The 19,987-nt window shown below is 38.8% G+C and overlaps 1 protein-coding gene and 1 non-coding gene across 3 annotated transcripts in view; one reads left to right on the forward strand and one right to left on the reverse strand.

Annotated features, from left to right (window-relative positions):
* The window catches only part of BBS4 (Bardet-Biedl syndrome 4), a 60,122-nt gene extending 42,290 nt beyond the window's left edge, over nt 1-17,832 (reverse strand). Inside the window, exons 1-2 of one of the 2 annotated variants that reach the window (XM_024761698.1) lie at nt 16,855-17,832; nt 6,127-6,178 (exon numbers count right to left, since the gene is read on the reverse strand). In XM_024761698.1, the coding sequence (XP_024617466.1) occupies nt 6,127-6,178; nt 16,855-16,878 (76 nt within the window). In that variant the 5' untranslated portion in view covers nt 16,879-17,832. The remainder of the gene's footprint in view (nt 1-6,126; nt 6,179-16,854) is intronic. The other variant, XM_024761699.1, reaches the window with a different exon arrangement.
* TRNAV-UAC (transfer RNA valine (anticodon UAC)) lies at nt 10,970-11,042 on the forward strand. The gene has a single exon. It is a non-coding gene; the product is annotated as a tRNA-Val (tRNA).
* Nucleotides 17,833-19,987: the final 2,155 nt, after the last annotated feature.

A 19,987-nucleotide genomic window follows, 5' to 3' on the forward strand; every position in this document is an offset into this window, starting at 1 on the left:
TAACAATTTATATTCCCACCAACAATATAAGACAGTGCTTGTTTCCTGCAGCCTCACAAATTGAATATGTACTCATATTTCTTAATTTTAGCCATCCTGATAGGTTATAAATGGTATGTTACTATAGATTTATATCCTGTGTGTGTGTGTATGTGTAAATATTTTATGTTACTATAGATTTATATAATGTGTGTGTGTAAATTCTGATTATGCTTTATCCATTTTTCTATTGCATGTTTTTTTGTTTTTTGCGGTACGCGGGCCTCTCACTGTTGTGGCCTCTCCCGTTGCAGAGCACAGGCTCCAGACGCGCAGGCTCAGCGGCCATGGCTCACGGGCCCAGCCGCTCCGCGGCATGCAGGATCCTCCCAGACCGGGGCACGAACCCTTGTCCCCTGCATCAGCAGGTGGACTCTCAACCACTGCGCCACCAGGGCAGCCCCTATTGCATGTTGTGGTCTCCTTCCCACCCACCCTATCCGTAAGTTATAAGAGTTCTTTATATGTTAGTGATTTTAGCCATTTACCTGTGATATATGTTGCAAATATGTTCACCTAGAATGTTATTTCTCTTTTGTCTTTCCTTATTGTGCCTTTTGCCATACATAAAAAATTCACTGTGAAGTCATATTTATCAACTTTTACTGCCTCTGGTAATTTTACCTCTGGTAAAATACTCTGGTAAAAGTATTTCTTTTAATACTTGCAATAATTTTCCTTTTAGATTAGATTTCTGATCCATTTGGAGTTTATTCTAGTGTATGTCTAATTTTTTATTTATCAAAATGGCTATCGAGTTGTCCCAGCACCATTTATTAAAAAGTACATCTTTAACTCCAGTAATTTGAGAAGCCATATACATTATCATATATTAAACTGCCAAATGTATTTGAGTCTCTTTCTGGACTTTTCCTGTTCTATCACACTGGTTTCTCTTCTATTCATGTACCAGTATTATACTGTTTTAATTATAGAGACTTTACAGTATCTTTAATATCAGTTAGGTAAAACTGTGGACTTTATGCCAATAAATTTGACAACTTAGATAAAATAGAAAAACTCCTTGAAGAACATAAACTACCGTAGAAAATTAGTCAATTCTCCACAGACTTTTCCAGGAAATTAAAGAGCAGAGACTATGTCTCAAATCATTTATAAGGTGGTCAGCATTACCCTACACCAAAATCAAACAAAAATATTATATGAAAAGAAAACTATATGCCAATATACTTCAGGAACACTGACGTAAAAGTTCCTAACAAAATTTTAGAAAATCAAATCCAATAATAAATAATAAGAAAACTACATCATATCTGAATTGGCTTTATCACAAGAATGCAAGGCTGGTTCAGTATTAAAAAACTGATCAAGGGACTTCCCTGGCGGTCCAGTGGTTAGGACTCCACTCTTCCAATGCAGTGGGTGCGGGTTCGATCCCTGGTTGGGGAATTAAGATCCCACATGTTACACTGCATGACCAAAAAATAAAATAAAAAAAAAATTTTTTTTTTTTAAATTTAAAAAAATTGATCAAAGGGGAATTCCCTAGCAGCCCTGTGGTTAGGGCTCCACGCTTCCACTGCAGGGGGAACAAGTTAGATCCTGGTTGGAGAACTAAGATCCCTGCTGCATGCTGCACAGCATGGACAAAACAAAATAAAACAAAACAAAACAAACTGATCAAAGCAATTCACTACATCAATGACAAGGAAACTACATGATGATCAATGGATAAATAAGATGTGGCATATATATACAATGGAATACTACTTAGCCATAGAAAAGACAAAATCTTGCCATTTAAGACAACATGGGGACTTCCCTGGTGGTCCAGTGGTAAAGACTCCGCCTTACAACACAGGGGACTCGGGTTCAATCCCTGGTCAGGGAACTGGGGTGCCACATGCCGCAAGGCAGCTGGGCCCACGTGCCACAAATACTGAGCTCGCACACCTCAACAAGAGCCTGCATGCTGCAAAATACAGAGCCCACGCACTCTGGAACCCACATGCCACAACTACAGAGCCCATGCACCCTGGAGCCTGCATGCCACAACTAGAGAAGAGAAAAACCTGCATGGCACAACTAGAGGGAAGCCCGCACACCACAAGGAAGAGCCCACATGCCTCAACGAAAGATCCCACGCGCCTCAACGAAGATCCCATGTGCCACAACTAAGACCCAATGCAGCCAAAAATAAATAAAATAAATAATAAATTAATCTTAAATAAAAGAAGACAACATGGATGGATATGCTAAGTGAAATCAGTCAGACGAAGAAAGACAAATCCTGCATGATTTCACTCATACGTGTAATATAAAAAACAAAACAAAAACAAAATAAATGAACAAACTAAGCCAAACAAAAACAAACACATAGATACAGAGAACAAAGTCATGGCTACCAGAGAGGAAGGAAGGGTGGCATCAGAGGAAGAAATGGGTAAACAGGATCAACTGTATGATGAGGGATAAAAAATAAACTTTTGGTGGTGAGCACGCTGTAGTGTATACAGAAGTAGAAATATAATGTTGCACACATGAAACGTATATAATGTTATAAACCAATGTTACCTTGATAAAAAATAAACTAAAAATATAAAGTGAAAAGTTGGAAAAAATAGAGGAGGGGTTAAATATAAGTTATCATACAATGGAATTCAACTGTTAAAAAGTGAGGTAGAGATGATACACTTGCAATGGGTGATTTTTCAATTAAGCTGTTTAAAAAGTGAAAAATTAATTAATCAGGTAGTGTTACAAAAAATAAAGAAAAACCATATGATCATCTCAGTTTATGAAGAAAAAGCATTTGATAAAATTTCACAACCATTCATGGTAAAAAGCTCTCAACAAAGTATGAACAGAGGAAATTTCTCAAGAAACTGAAAAAAGAAGACCAAATTAAATGCAAGAAATATTAGATACGAGCCAAAATCAATGAAATTGAAACAAAAAAAAGCAATAGAGGGGGCTTCCCTGGTGGCTCAGTGGTTGAAAGTCCACCTGCCAATGCAGGGGACGCGGGGTTCGTGCCCCGGTCTGGGAAGATCCCACATGCCGTGGAGCGGCTGGGCCCATGAGCCATGGCTGCTGAGCCTGCGCGTCCGAAGCCTGTGCTCCGCAACGGGAGAGGCCACAACAGTGATAGGCCCGCGTACCACAAAAAAAAAAAAAAAAACAATAAAATCAAAGGCTGGTTCTCGGAAAAGATCAATAAAATGTATAAACCTCTAACCAGACTGATCAAGAAAAAAGAGAATTACTAAATTCAGGAACAACAGAGGGAACATCACTATACATCCTAGACATTAAAAGGAAAATAAAGGAGTATTATGAATTTTATGCCAATAAATTTAATAACTGAGATGAAATGACAAATGTCTTTGAAAGAGAAACATTATCAAAGCAGTCTCTAAAGAAATATATAACCTGAATAGTCCCACATCTATTAAAGAAATTTAGTTTATACTTAAAAACTGTCCAACAAAAGCAAAAAAATCCAGACCCAGACAAGCTTCACTGTCACATTCTAGCAAACATTTAAGAAAAGAAATAACACCAATTCTATACAAAATTTTCCAGAAACTAGACGAGGGAATAGTTCCCAACTCGTTTTAAGGCCAGCATAGCCCTGATACCAAAAACATACAAAAGCATCACAAAAAAAGAAAACTATAGACCAACATCCCTCATAAATACAGATGCAAAAATCCTTAACAAAACATTAGCAAACCGAATCCAGCAATATATAAGAAGTTTAATACACCATGACCATGTGGAGCTTATCCCAGAAATGCAAGGCTGGCACAACATTCCAAAACTCAATCAGTGTGATTCAATAGATAAAATCTTGGGTCATGGAAGCCCAAAATCTAGGGCAGGATAAGAACGGGTTATACCCTTGACATTTTACATGCCTGTGTCACCACCTTGCACAATTCCAAAGGCATCATTTATATTGAAGTCTTTGTGTTCTACACGAATCATACCCCTGGCACTATGCAATATAGTGTTATTGCAAATGTGTAAAATGGTTGCCCAAAAGGCAATGCAACCTTGCGTTGGACTAACAGAAATGAAAGATCCAGATGAACAGATTTTATCTTCCAGACATTACACCTGGCCCTGTTCACACAATACCTGGAATATTCTACCTAGTCCTGAACTCTAATACTTCCAAGAGGGCCAACGAATTTCACTACAGGACCAAAGTAATAATGGCAAAAGAGTTCTAAACATTTTATATGAAAAGAGTTGAAGAAACTGGAAATGTTTAACCTTCAGAAGGAAGGACCTATGGAGTATACACTATAATTATATGCCTTTATTTTCTATGCCCTGAAGACACAATATGCCCTATTTATCTGTGTATTGCAAATACCTATCACTGGTCCTGGAACCGACTAAGTACTCACATGTATGAGGGGTTCAAGAACAGGAAAAACTAAACTTTAATAATAGAAGTCAGTGGTTGCTCTGCAGTGGGGAAGGGAGAAAGAAATGATTGGAAAGGGCATTATGGCACTGTTACATTTTATAGCATCTTGTCAAATGTGCCCCTTCTCCCCAGAGCTGTAAAGGTTTTATCTCATTAGCCTGAATTGGGCATGGGCCAGTTCTTGATTGGTGTATACTAATTACAACTCTCCTGGACTGGGAGTCAACTGAACCACAGGGTTTGACCCTGGAGGAATTATGGAAAGAACACTGGAGAGATGATTACAATACCCACAAGCCCCACCACCGGACTAGCCAAATCACTCTGGTGATGAAATGAAATGACAGATACCACAGCAAGATGATTCTCATGTTCAGAAATGGTGTTTAAATTATTAACGATGATGTTAGACATCGGCAGAATTCATCCAAATTTCACAAATAATCTAAATTGTACATGTACTGCTCTTTACAGTGTTTTCCTAAAAAACTCTTTGAAAGTATATTCCTGAAAGTTAATATTTTCCAACAACTTGTATTATAATTTCAAAGTGTAACTGAAATGCCCCAAATAAACACTTTATTGACAAAATCAACTTTAAAACTCTTAGCATACAACAGGAAAACACATGCTGCAAAAGGGCATATAGCCTGGTGCTCAGGTATGCAAACAAAAGCAACACACAGGACCCTGGGCAAGTCACTCCCCTTCCATGGTTTCCTCATCTAGCAAATAATAAACAAATGAATAAATAATAAAACAGATGGTCTCTCCTGCTAAACAAAAAGTTCAGGTGTTTTCCAATGCCTGGCAAGTAGCTAGGACATCCAGTCCTTTAGACGTGGAAGAACATCCAGTATAGTCACTGACAACTTGACGCAAACCCTCCTAAGACTTCATAGGTTAACAAATGAAAAAATCCTATTCCTCTATATAAAATATATATATCTCTATTGGATTTTATTTTATTTAAAAAAAATTTTTTTGGCTGCGCCGCACGGCATCCTAGTTCCCCGATCAGGAATCAAACCCGGGCCCCCGGCAGTGAAAACACTGAGTCCTAACCACTGGACTGCCAGGGAATTATCGCTGTATCATATTTTTAAAGGCAGTTCTTTACAATACAGGTCCTCACCTAGTTAGGCTTCCCAGACTCAATTTTTATAAAACCTCACACTTATTTAACATATGTATATATGAGATTATTTGAGGCCCGATATGTACTATAGGAACTTTAGAGTGGTTTTTCCACAAGTAGAAAATTAGTACACATTTATATAATAATAAAACCCCATTTAAACATATTTATAGGTAGGGACTTCCCTGGTGGCACACTGGATAAGACTTCACGCTCCCAATGCAGGGGCCCTGGTTCCATCCCCGGTCATGGAACTAGATCCCACATACATGCCGCGACTAAGAGTTTGCATGCCACAACTAAGGAGCCCGCCTGCCGCAACTAAGACTCAGCATAATGAAATAAATAAACAAACATATTTATAGGTAAAATCAATCCCGTAATATCTAACAACTTCACAAAATAAAAGCTAGATATGGGAGAACATTCAGACTACTGCTTTTCCCAACAATCATATTTGTAAAAGCTCTAGTGGATACAGGATAGAAGAATCAATAAGACAGAGAAATTGTGCAAATATACACACAAAATGAAATTATATACAGACCTTTTTTCAGCCGGGGTTTTAGAGATTCAGCAGATGCAGGAAACTGAGTTCTCTGAAATGAAAGAAGTCTGTTAAAACACCACCATAAATCTTGCTAGCTTAAAGAAGCATTAAAATAACAATCATCAATAGCTCTCCAATCATGCAAGTAATCCATTACCTGCATACATGTACAAAGAATTATTTTGAATATGCTTTAAAAAACAAATGTCAGGTCATACTTTTGCTGTCCAAACTATTAATAATGTATAATTCATATTTATAATATATAATTACTTACAGTATATACTTATTTTAATTATAATGCATGATATAATGTATACAAATTAATGTCAACATATTAGTATTATACTTAATGCTATACTTCTTAGCAGCCAACCAAAAAAGTGATAATTTTGATAAGAGGAAGCTTATGAGGTCATCTACACAGAGATGCTCTAGCACTCAGTTCTAGGAGGGAGTATTTTAAAAGGGTCATTATTTAATATTATAGATACTATACTGTACTATAACTTCGCAGAAAATCTTCAAATGAATTTTTCTTTTATTTACCTCCCATGTTATATATGATAAGGTATGATATAAGCAAAAATAATGGCTGAACATTTCCAGAAGTATACAAGACACACTAATCTTTAGATTCTGGATGCTCAACCAATTCTAACCAAGTTAAATGAAAATAAATCCACACTTTAGATACATCATAGGGACATGCACAGGGACAATAATAAGTTCTTAAAAATAACCAAAGAAAAATAATATCACCAGATTACATGCAACGAAAGGACAGTTAGATTGACAGCTGACTTCTCAACAATTAAAAATGGAAGATAATATCATATGACATTATAAGAATAACTATCCCCAAGAGTAAAGTACTAAGTAAAATGAATATTAACCTAGGCATGAGATCACCAAACTATGGCTCACAGGTCAGATACAGCCTATGTTTATGTGGTCCATAAGCTAAGAATAATTTTTATATTTTTCATGGTTAAGAAAAATTTTAACAATATTTTATAACACATGAAAATTATATGAAATTCAAACTTCAGTGTCTACAACCAAAATTTTATCACAACAGTCACACTCACGTGTTTACATATTGCCTATAGTTGCTTCTGCTCTACAACTGCAGAGTTGATTTACTTGTGACAGACAATATATGGCCCATGAAGCTCAAACTATTTACTATTGGCCCCTTAAAAAACAGTTTGCCAACCCCCAATCTGAACTCTTACACGAATCAAAACTAACATTCACGAATAATAGCAAATTTTAAGAGGCTTTCAGACAAATAAAATTTGACTTTTTAGAATCCCTAAATAAACTTTTAATGGACATATTTACATTAGGAGAAAGGAAAACAACCCCAGAAGGAAGGAGTGGAACATGCAAAGGAATTGGTAAAATATGGACATATATTATAAGCATCTACTTACTGAATAAAACAAAGTATAATTTGTGGTGCTGAACTGAGAAACACAAAAACTAAAAAACTGAACAACAGCATGAACTGGCAGAAAGCAAAGGGTAACAAAACATTCGATGATCCCTGTATTATCAAGGTTTACGTTTGAACTTTAAGTTAAATATCTATTATTTTTAAAAATGTGGATACTCACTTAAGGAAGATTAAAGTAAGAAAAGAAGAAAAATTGAAATTCTCTAGTTAAAAGACAGATTATCGGAATGGATTTTTTTTAAATCTAGATATATGCTATCTGTATGCAGATATCAGAATGCGGAGAAAGCTCTGACCCTCTGAAGATGCTGGGCTGGCAGGTTCATGCTGCTGATTAGCAGGTGTGTTGACAAGCTTTCTAGAACCTATCTGGGGTGAGAAAGAGGGCTGTGGGGAAAAAAAGACTTCTAATGTTAAGAATAGCTAAGGAACTTCCCTGGTGGCGCAGTGGTTAAGAATCCACCTGCCAATGCAGGGGACACAGGTTTGATCCCTGGTCCAGGAAGAGCCCACATGCCACGGAGGAACTAAGCCCATGAGCCACAACTACTGAGCCTGCACTCTAGAACCCTCGAGTCACAACTACTGAAGCCCGCATGCCTAGAGCCCGTAGTCTGCAACAAGAGAAGCCACCGCAATCAATAAGAAGCCCACACACCACAACGAAGAGTAGCCCCCACTCTCCATGGCTAGAAAAAGCCTGTGTGCAGCAACACAGACCCAATGCAGCCAAAAATAAATAAATAAATGAATAAATGTATTAACAAAAAAAATCTGGGTACTCACTTAAGGAAGATTAAAGTAAGAAAAGAAGGAGAAAAAACGAAATTCTCTAGTTAAAAGATTATAAGAATGGATTTTTTTTAATCTAGATATATGCTATCTGTATAAAGAAACATCTAAAACATAAGGTCAAAGGAAAACAAAGTAAAAGGATGAGAACAGATACAGCAGGAAAACAGAAGCAAAAAGAAAAAGTAGCAGTATTAGCACTGAGACAAAACAGACTTCAAGAAAAAAACCTTCATCAGGAAAATGAAAACAAATTAAAAGACTGAATATTAAAATGGAAAGAGCAAATTTTAAAAACTTTAAAAAATACACTATAGAGAATCCTAAAGATGATACCAGAAAACTACTAGAGCTAATCAATGAATTTGGTAAAGTAGCAAGATACAAAATTAATGCACAGAAATCTCTTGCACTCCCATACACTAATGATGAAAAATCTGAAAGAGAAATTAAGGAAACACTCCCATTTACCACTGCAACAAAAAGAATAAAACACCTAGGAATAAACCTACCTAAGGAGACAAAAGACCTGTATGCAGATAACTATAAGACACTGACGAAAGAAATTAAAGATAATACCAACAGATGGAAAGATATACCATGTTCTTGGATTGGAAGAATCAACATTGCGAAAATGACTAAACTACCCAAAGCAATCTACAGATTCAATGCAGTCCTTAACAAACAGAACTAGAACAAAAAATTTCACAATTTGGGGCTTCCCTGGTGGGGCAGTGGTTGAGAGTCCACCTGCCGATGCAGGGGACACGGGTTCGTGCCCCAGTCCGGGAAGATCCCACATGCCGCGGAGCACCTGGGCCCTGGCCAGTGAGCCATGGCCGCTGAGCCTGCGCATCTGGAGTCGAGAGAGGCCACAACAGTGAGAGGCCCACGTACCGCATAAAAAAAAATTTCACAATAAAGAAAAAAAAATGTTTCTGAAGAACCTAGGATCAGGACAGGAATAAAGACACAGATGTATAGAATGGACCTGAGAACACGGGGAGGGGGAAGGGTAAGCTGGGACGAAGTGAGAGAGTGGCATGGACATATATACACTACCAAATGTAAAATAGCTAATGGGAAGCAGCCACATAGCACAGGGATATCAGCTCGGTGCTTTGTGACCACCTAGAGGGGTGGGGTAGGGAGGGTAGGAGGGAGACGTAAGAGGGAGGAGATATGGGGATATATGTATATGTATAGCTGATTCACTTTGTTGTAAAGCAGAAACACATCATTGTAAAGCAATTATACTTCAATAAAGATGTTAAAAAAATACATACGGTAGGGAAGGATTACTTCCAACAAGATACAAAAGCACAAACCAATTAAGAAAAGATCTAAACATTCAACTACATTAAAATTAATAACTTCTGGGGACTTCCCTGGCAGTCCAGTGGTTAGGACTTGGTGCTTTCACTGTCAGTGTCCCTGGGTTCAACCCCTGGTTGGGGAACTAAGACCCCATAAGCTGCGCAGCTCAGCCAAAAAAAAAAAAATAAATAATAATAATAATAATAACTTCTGTTCCAAAGAAGAAATAAAGACAGAAGACTAAGAGAAGATATTTGTAATACAAAACAAAACCAAAAAATGACAAAGAATTAACAGCCCACAACTATAACTAACTATAAATCAATAAGAAAAACAAATAATGAGGTAGAAAAATAAGCAAAACATAAGAACCAGGCATTGCACAGAAAAGGAAATGGAAACAACCAGTGATGCTCTACCTAATTACTAATCAGGGAAATGTAAATTACTATCACATTAAGAGCTCATTTCATAGCCACCATGCTGACAAAATTTAAAGCTATATCAAGGAGCAACAGGAGCTGGTGGTAGAAGCATAAATTGTTACAATCACCGCAGAACCTCCCATAAGTTATAAAGTTGAAGATGTACGTAGCCCAGAAACCAGCAATCCACTTCGAGGAATACCCTGGGGAAATTCTTAGATCAGGAGACATATACGAGTGTTCACAGCCAGGTCTGAGATACTCTTACTCCTTAAATTTTGCACCCTAAGCGCTTCAGTTGCCTTACCCTAGTCCTGGCCCTGTTCATAGCAGCATTCTTTTTTTTAAATTAAAAACCAGAAGGAAAAAAAAAAGTTGAACTTACAGAAACAGAGAGTAGAAAAGTGCTTGCCAGGGTTAAGGATGAATGTGGTCTAAGGATCTAATGTATAACATGGTGACTATAGTTGATAACACTGTACTGTATAATTGAAATTTAAGAATATAGAATTTAACTGTTCTCACACACAAAATAGTTATACATGTGAGGTGATGAGTGTATTTAATTAACTCAGTGGTGGGAATCCTTTCACTGTGTGTTTATAAAATCCTCATGTTGTACACTAACTTTATTTGTCAATTATACCTCACTAAAGCTGGAAAAAAATCAGAAATAACCCAAATCTCTATCTAATAGAATGGACATATTGTAGCATTTCCCTATAATGAGATACTTCACAGCATTAAAAAATGAAAAAACTAAACATTAATTTTTTTTAAATCAATATATTGTTTAAGGGTATTAAGTATGATAAAAGCTATAAAGAAAACCGAAAGAGGGATTTCCCTGGTGGCCCAGTGGGTAAGACTCTGCACTTACAATGCAGGGTGCCCAGGTTCGATCCCTGGTTGGGGAACTAGATCCCGCACACATGCTGCAACTAAGAAGTATGCATGCCACAATGAAGATGCCGCATGCCACAACTAAGACCCGGTGCAGCCAAAAAATAATAATAAATAAATAAATGAATAAAATTTTTTTTTGCGGTACGCGGGCCTCTCACTGCTGTGGCCTCTCCCGTTGCGGAGCACAGGCTCCGGATGCGCAGGCTCAGCGGCCATGGCTCACGGGCCCAGCCGCTCTGCGGCATGTGGGATCCTCCCAGACCGGGGCAAGAACCCGCGTCCCCTGCATCAGCAGGCGGACTCTTAACCACTGCACCACCAGGGAAGCCCTGAATAAAAAAATTTTTTAAAAGAAAACCAAAAGAATAATTAACATAAAATTGAGGAAAGAGATCACTTTTGACAGAGGAGGAAAATGAGGTAGGGGAGACATTTAGGTTTCAAAGGTTTTTTTGTTTTGTGTTTTTTATGTATTTATTTTTGGCTGCATTGGGTCTTCATTGCTGTGTGCGGGCTTTCTCTAGTTGCGGTGAGTGGGGACTACTCTTTGTTGCGGTGCCCGGGCTTCTCATTGCAGTGGCTTCTCTGGTTGCGAAGCACGTGCTCTAGGCACGTGGGCTTCAGTAGTTGTGGCTTGCGGGCTCTAGAGTGCAGGCTCAGTAGTTGTGGCGCACGGGTTTAGTTGCTCTGCGGCATGTGGGATCTTCCTGGACCAGGGCTCAAAAACCCATGTCCCCTGCATTGGCAGGTGGATTCTTAACCACTGTGCCACCAGGTAAGCCCCAAAGTTATTTTTAATGACTCATTTCTTAACATGTGAGGTAGGAACACAAGTTTTCATTATAGAGTTGATGCTTGAACAACAGGGGTTTGAACCTTGAAGGTCCACTTATATACGGATTTTATTCAATAGTAAATACTACAGTGCTACATATTCCAAGGTTGGTTGAATCCACAGATGCAAGGGAATCCACAGATGCAAGATAGGGAGGGCCACTGTAAGTTTTACTTAGGTTTTCAACTGTGCAGAGGATCAGTGCCCTTAATCCCCATGTTGTTCCTAGGTCAACAGCATTGTTCTTTAAAACTTACAAATAACCTTTTATTCATTCTTTTAGAAGTATGATATATTTCATAACAACCAAAAAATCCTCAAAATAAAAGAGAATACATAATTTGTTCTTTTAGCTATTTTATTACCTTGATTTAACATATACACAAATCTTAATAATAAAAGAAATAACCCATTTTTAAATGGGCAAAAGATCTGTAGAGACACTTCAAAGAGATATAGATGCATAAGCACATTAAAAAATATTGAATATCATTATTCATTAGGGAGATACAAATTAAAATCACAATAACCACTACTACACATCCACTAGAATGGCTAAAATCAAAAAGACTGACAATACCAAGTGATGACAAGGGTGTGGAAAAACTGAATCCCTCATACACTGCTCATGGGAATGTAAAACGGTAGAGTATAGCCACTTTAGAAAACAGTTTAGCAGGTTTTTTTTTAAAACATAAATTTACCATACAACCCAGCAATTACTCTCCTAGAGAAATGAAAACATATGCATGCAAAGACTTGCATGCCAGTAACAACAGTGACATTATTCAAATAACCAAAAACAGGAAACAATTCAAATGTCCATCAATTTGTGGATAAACAAAATGTGTATGTTCATATAGTGGAATTCCATATAGTGGAATTCTGCTTAGAAATAAAAAGTTACAAACTACTGCTAAATACAACAATATGAATGAACCTTAAAACACATACTAAGTGATTCCATTATATGAAACTGTAGAAAAGGCAAAACTATGCAGACAGAAAGCAGATCAGCCATGGGCTGGGGTTAGGATTAGAGATTGGCTGCAAGTGGTTACAAGGGAACTTTCTGGACTGACAGACAGATGTAACTGGATCATGGTGACAACTGTTCAACTATATAAATTTACTAAAGCTGACCAAACTGCATACTTAAAATAGGTAAATTTTACAGTATGTGTATTATACCTCAACAAAGCTGTTTTTTTCTAATATTTATTTATTTATTTGGCTGCACCAGGTCTTAGTTGTGGCATGTGGGATTTTCCTTGCTGCATGCGGGATCTTCAGCTGCAGCAAGTAGAATCTTTTAGCTACAGCATGCGGGATCTAGTTCCCTTATCAGGGATCCAACCTGGGCCCCCTGCATTGCAAGCGCAGAGTCTTAGCCACTGGACCACCAAGGAAGTCCCTCAGCTACTTTTATAATGCAAAAGAACGCTTTTTTTTTTTTTAATCTAACTGGGATTTTTTTTTTTACTTTGGGGAAAAGTAAGAATCTTAAAGGGTCAAAAAGCATTTTCATGAGTCAGCAATGCTTTCTTCTGCACAAAGTAGAATTAAAATAAATTATAATTTTTTGATGAGTCTCTTTCTCAAAACATCTTCTAGGACATTCTGAGATACAAAGGATTCTATTAGCCCACTCAATCTCATTCATAACTGGGATATATATAGAATAAGTTCTTTACTTTTTTTGGTTCTTTCATTTTTAAGTATTCTGTGATGATTTATTCATCTAACAAATATTCATGTAGCACTTGATATGTGCTAGGCACTATATCTGAGCCAAATCAACTAGTGCAGTAGTAATTTTTGCTTTCTGTTCTGAAAGGTTTAATCTTTTAATTTACAGGAAGATTGATGGGTATTTATACAAATACACCAAAAAATAGTAATTAGGGAGTTATAAAAATGTTTATAAGTATAAAGCATAGAAACCAGAGTTATTTGCTTGTTTTTTTTTAAGATCTCTAAACTATTTATTATATTTATTCTTAAATAAAACATAAATATCAGTCCCTAGTTTTCCTAAGGAATAGGTAATAATCCTCAGTAGTTTGGTAGCATATTAGAATTTCTGTGTGTCCCACCTTGAACTAGTTTTACTCCATTTTGCTGGGATGTCTCCTAGTCTCAAGGCCTTTGCTGCAGAATTCTTAGGTTTTTACTTATGAATTTGTTCAAAATTCTCTGAGTTTTAAGTCTTTTAGTCTTCTCTCATCCACATCTATGTATATCCATATCTATAGATCTACATGTTTTTCCTTTGTGTCACAAACAGATAACAAAATATACCCTTGTTAAAAACAAGACAACAGGCCCAACATGGAATCATATTTGCTAAGCCTCATGTCACCAAACGGAGACTTAATTACAGTTTCAGCTCTCCCAGAAATGGAATTTTAAACCAATCAGGAGTCATCTGATCAGCCCTAGTTATATAATATGACTGATAAACCTCTGCTAACCCCTAAAGGAAAGTGATCTTGCAATAACCAAGGCACTTTTTGTCTGTAACTTCCTTGTTCCTGTTCCTTGTTGCCTATAAAAGTATTCTATTTTGTACAGCTCCTCAGAGCTCCTTTCTATCTGCTAGACTGGATGCTGACTGATTCGTGAATCACTGAATAAAAGCCAAGTTGAACTCTTTTTTTAACACCCCACTCCACAACTAGCTTTTATTTAAATGTAAACCATGGAAATCTCTCCACATCAACGTATATAGTTCTAACATTCTTTTTAATGGCTGCATACTATTCCTCAGTGTGGGCATATCAGAAGTCATCCATTACCCTACTAATGGGCATTCACTTTGTTTCCAGCTTTTTGCCATTATAAACAGTACTGCAATGAGTACCTTGGACTGGGTGCTTATGTTTTGCTTTTATTTCAACGGGATACAGGTCTAGGAGTGGCACTGCGAAGTCCTTTTAATTCTATTACAAAATGCCATATCACTTCCAAAAAGAATAAAATTCAAATTTCCATGCAGTGGTAACCTGAAAGATGAGTTACTATAACACTGCTAGCATTAAACTTGATAATAATGGAAATGATTTGTTAACTTGCAGCTGAAGTGCTAAAGTCATATCAAAAAAAAAGCCAGACTTCGCTGGTGGCATGGTTATTAAAAACCCGCCTGTTAGGCTTCCCTGGAGGCACAGTGGTTAAGAATCCGCCTGCCAATGCAGGGTATACGGGTTCGAGCCCTGGTCCGGGAAGATCCGACATGCCGCGGAGCAACTAAGCCCTTGCGCCACAACTACTGAGCCTGCGCTCTAGAGCTCGCGAGCCACAAGTATTGAGCCTGCGTGCCACAACTACTGAAGCCCGCACGCCTAGAGCCCAAGCTCCACAACGAGAAGCCACTGCAATGACAAGCCCGTGCAACAAAACGAAGAGTAGCCCCCACTCTCCGCAACTAGAGAAAGCCTGCGTGCGGCAACAAAGACCCAACGCAGCCAAAAATAAATAAATAAATTTATTAAAAAAAAAAAGAATCCACCTGCCAATGCAGGGAACACGGGTTCGATCCCTGGTCCAGGAAGATCCCACATGCTGCGGAGCAACTAAGACCGTGCGCCGCAACTACTGAGCCTGTGCTCTAGAGGCCATGAGCCACAACTACTGAAGCCTACGGGCTCAGAGCACGAGCTCCGCAACAAGAGAAGCCACCGCAATGAGAAGCCCACGCACCGCAAGGATGAGTAGACCCTGCCCACCGCAACTAGAGAAAGCCTGCATGCAGCAACGAAGACCCAACGCAGCCAGAAATAAATTTTAAAAAAGAACAAAAACGTCATCCTCTTTAATACACTACCAGGGATTCAAAAGTATAGAACAATTCTGCCATCACGTTCCTATTCCGTTCATGAACCCCTATCTATACCTGCAGTGAGGACTAGAGGATAAGCTATATTTGCAACAATGTCATGTTACCCTTACATGTTACCTTACATTTAAGACTATGTAGCTGAAGTATTTTCTTTAGTATGTTTTCAATGCCTAAACTCTAGAAACATTAATCATGCTTTTAATTTTTTTTTAATTCGTAGCTTAACAAAAATCTTTGCTTTGGGCCTCCTCCTGGTCTGTATTCAGAGTTTTCTAATTACACTATAATAATTTGATTTCGCTGCAAATGAAGAGAGACTAGAAAAAACAAACAGGCCCCCTGACAAGGTAATACTGGCCTTGCTCCCTAGCAGCCAAAACTAAGTTATAAAACAGTCTGTTAAAGGCTGCTATTTTGTCTCCTAAGTTTTCCAGGGGGGTTTTCAAAGGGCAATAAATCCCGAATAAATAACTAAAGTCATTCTAATAAACGCGCAGAACATGCTCTGAAATGCAATATTAAAACAAGGTAGACAAGGTTTCACACTTGGAAATTTATAGAAATTAGATCCAATTATGAATTTACGCCTCAAAAATAACTACTACTGGGTCATCCCGAATTCACCTGAGTTACTCTGTATTAGCAGTTCTGTGGAATTTAAATCAGCGACTAACTCAGGCCAGGTGAATTCCTAAACTTGCGAAAACATGCTCTCGCCCCATCCGCAGAAAGTACTGACGCTGAAAGCTTCCAGGATTTGTCTCATTCAATGCCTAATCCAGGGGATTAACAGAAACTGACTCTGCACGGGTGGTAGTGCCTTCTTTCCAAACCTCATGAGACAGAAAACATGGAGCTAGGAAAAGAGCCATTTCCGATGAAAATCTCCTAGCGCACCCCAAGAAAGACCCCCGTCCTAGCACAGGCCCAGAGCTGCAAAGAACTCAGCAAGGCCCCAGACGGAGCAGTTCCCGGGAGTCGAACCGTGTTGCCCCGGCCACCCCGAGGCGCTCCAGCCCCGGCCACGCATTTCCCCAGAGGCAGCTCCGTGGGACACAGGCCGACCGCCAGTCCCCCTCTCCGCTCCGCCCGGCCCTGCCCAACCCCGCCTGGCAGCCGGGACACCAAGCAGAACCTCAACGCTCACCATCGCGAGCCTCTGCTCAGCCATCTTAGCTCCGCCCGCCGCTGCGAGGCCGGAAGTCGGCGGTTTCCCAAAAAACCAGGCAAACGGAAGTCGTAGGATTGGGGAAGTGGGGAGGGGCCTGAGTAGGGAAAGAAGTAGATCGCCGAGCGGAAAGCGGAGGGTCTTCTGGAAGCGGGGAAAGGGTTGGGTGCTTTCCTGCGGTCCACTTGGCTCTAAAGAAGCCGGTGAGGGAATGCGCAGCCAGTCGTCCCCTTTATCCCGGCCAGCCCCTACCGCCCTACACCATTGTGTGGACGCTGCTTCAGAAACCCCCAACAGCGCTGGGTGGAGTGGCCAGCCACAACTGGGACGGCAGCGCGCCCTCCCGCCGCCTGGCCCTGCTCTGCTTTGATGCCACCCAGCATTTATTTCCAGCGTCTTTCCGGGAGTCACGGCCCCCAAACCCAAACCCTACGGCGGAGAACCTCATTCTCGCCTTACATAAAAATTACTTGTTTCTCGGCTGTCTTTGTCCAACTAAGGTATTACCCGCCTCATCAGCCTCCCACTTCTGTTTACGCTAGAGTTTGCAAATCCGCTGCCGGTGGGCTGCATTTGAAGGCAGTCTTGTTTTGACTGGAAATACTTAAAAACCAGGAGATCTCGCAAGAAAGCCAGAAATCCGGCCTCGGAATAAATAAAGATCCGACAATGGGCCTGCATTCCTCCTTGGCGGTAAAATAGATCTGAAAACAGCTGCTACTGTAGTTAGGCATTTATTGGCCTTTTTGCCACAGTCCTCTCTTCCCAGCACACTTCAGCCGTTTTTACATTACCTTTCTAGCCCCTGCTGTGGTGAATTAAATGCTCAGTCTTTCCACTGGGTGGTCGTGGAAATACGTGGGCTTTCGAGTCAAACATGAGTTCCGTATGTGACTACTGCATGACGTGAGCCAGTCATTTCTTTGAGCTTCATTCATTCCAGTACCAGGAGCTATGCGACAAGCGAAATACGCGGGATCCCTGACCTTCGAGTGTAGCGAGGAAGTCACACATTAAATAACGTAAGCAAAGTTTATGAAGAAACAGTTCACTAAAGAAGAAATACAAATGCTTCTTGAACATACGAAAATATAACTTTGCAAGGAAGAGAAAACATGCAAATTAAAGTTTCCAAGAGATATTTTCCACCTCTTACATTGTCAGAGAACAAAAATTTTCATTGAGTTGTGAGTAAACATGCATTCTTCATCTGTGGCTAGAGGGAATGTGAACTGGTACAACCTCCATTGACAGCAGTTTGGAAATTACTACCCAAATTTAAAATGCACATAACCTTTAACTTCTTTATTTTAATTCTAGGAATATATTCTATAGGTATAAATGTGGAAAATGACTTTAAATACAAAGTTATTCAATGCAGCATTGTTCGTAATAACCAAAGCCTGAAAACAACCTAAATGCCCAATAATTAAGGTTAAAGAAATAATGATAAGCCCATACTGTATGGTACATGAAAAAGAAACCATTTACATAGCGATATAGAAGAATTGCCAAGATATATTAACAGGTAAAAACAAAGTGCAGAAAAATGTACATAGGATCTGTGTTAATAAGAGAAGGCAAAAATAAAGATGAAAATTATGTACATAATTGCTTATATACTCAAAATCTCTGAAAGGATATTCAAAATGCTAAAAGTAGTTACTTGTAAGGAAGAAAACTGGGTAGCAGAGGGACGGGGAAGGGAAGAAACTCTATACCCTGTTACAGTTTGAATTTTGTATGAAATGGATGTATTACCTATTCCAATAACAGAGAAAATTAAAAGAACAACATAACTATATAATTAGAATTGTGATAAATGCTGAGGAAAAATACAGAGTAGTAAAAGCAAATAATAACAGGGAGATCCAATCTAGACTTGTTTGGACAGGGAAGTTTCCCTGGGTAATATATGTTTAAAATGAGACCTAAAGGATAAGGCATTAGCTTGGGGAAGGGGGATGAGGAAGTGGGCAGGCTGGGGAAAAATTCTAAGGCAAAGGAAAAGCTTGTGCAAAGGCCCTGAGGATGGAAGAAGCTTGGCCAGTTTGCAGCACAGAAAGACCAGCATGGCTGGAAAGAGGAAGGGGAAAAGAGTTGGTTGCAATAGGTGGAGAGGTAGGAGAGACTAGTGGTGCAGATCCACAGAGGCCATGCGAGGGATTTTATTCTAAGGACGTTGGAAAGGCACTAGAGAGTTTTGGGCAAGGAGTGACATAGTCAAAATTAACATTTAATTCATGTTAAATGGATTAATGTGTTCATGTTAGCTAATGAGTAGAGAATGAATTGAGTGGGGGACAAGAATTGATAACCTAGGGGTGACTAAAAGGATACTGCAAATGAAATGATAAAACAGTTCACTTGGACTAGAGTGATGGGAAAAGGAGAAAAAGTGAATGGATTCTCACGAATTTTAGGAGGTAAAACAAATTTCCTAAGGTGTAGAATTAGATATGAGAGAATGAAGGAAAAGGATATAGATGTCACAGAAAGATTACGACGTTTCTAACTTTAAAAGCAACTGAGTGAATAGTATAGTCAGTTACTGAGATGGGGAGCCTTAGGGAAGATGATGTTGGTAGAAAGCTCATGAGCATACTTCCTAACATATAAAATCTCCCTGAAAGGGGTCCTGTGAGAAGTAAATGACATTTTTTGTGCCTATGTTATTAAATAAGTAGAAGCCATTATTATATGCTTAAAAATCTCTCCTTTGACCCCAGATCTTAGAAAAAAGAGCACTTTCTGTGCAAGGGTCTTTTTCATGAGAAAGCACATTGGTTTCTCAGATGTCAACAACCAAACTTAATGTGCTAATTAGGTAGGTAATTAGAAAAAAATCTCAAAAAACATAACATCTTCACAGGAAGATCCCAGAATCACATAGATAATGTTTCTTGTATAACATATAAGTCTTCATTTCCCTTAGAAAACCTCCTTGGATGTAATCTTGTTTATCAGGATCATTCAAGTCATATAGCTGGGTAAGACATTCCAAAGAAAATGGTATTTATCTTTTTTACCCCATGGTGGGGACTGAGGAGGCAAGCGAGCAATGTGACATCAGTAACTTTTTAACATCCCCAATATATGTATAAAGAAGGAA

This window comes from Neophocaena asiaeorientalis, unplaced genomic scaffold (assembly GCF_003031525.2).
Source record: "Neophocaena asiaeorientalis asiaeorientalis breed wild unplaced genomic scaffold, Neophocaena_asiaeorientalis_V1.1 scaffold54, whole genome shotgun sequence".
In the NCBI taxonomy this organism is placed as follows: Eukaryota; Metazoa; Chordata; class Mammalia; order Artiodactyla; family Phocoenidae; genus Neophocaena; species Neophocaena asiaeorientalis.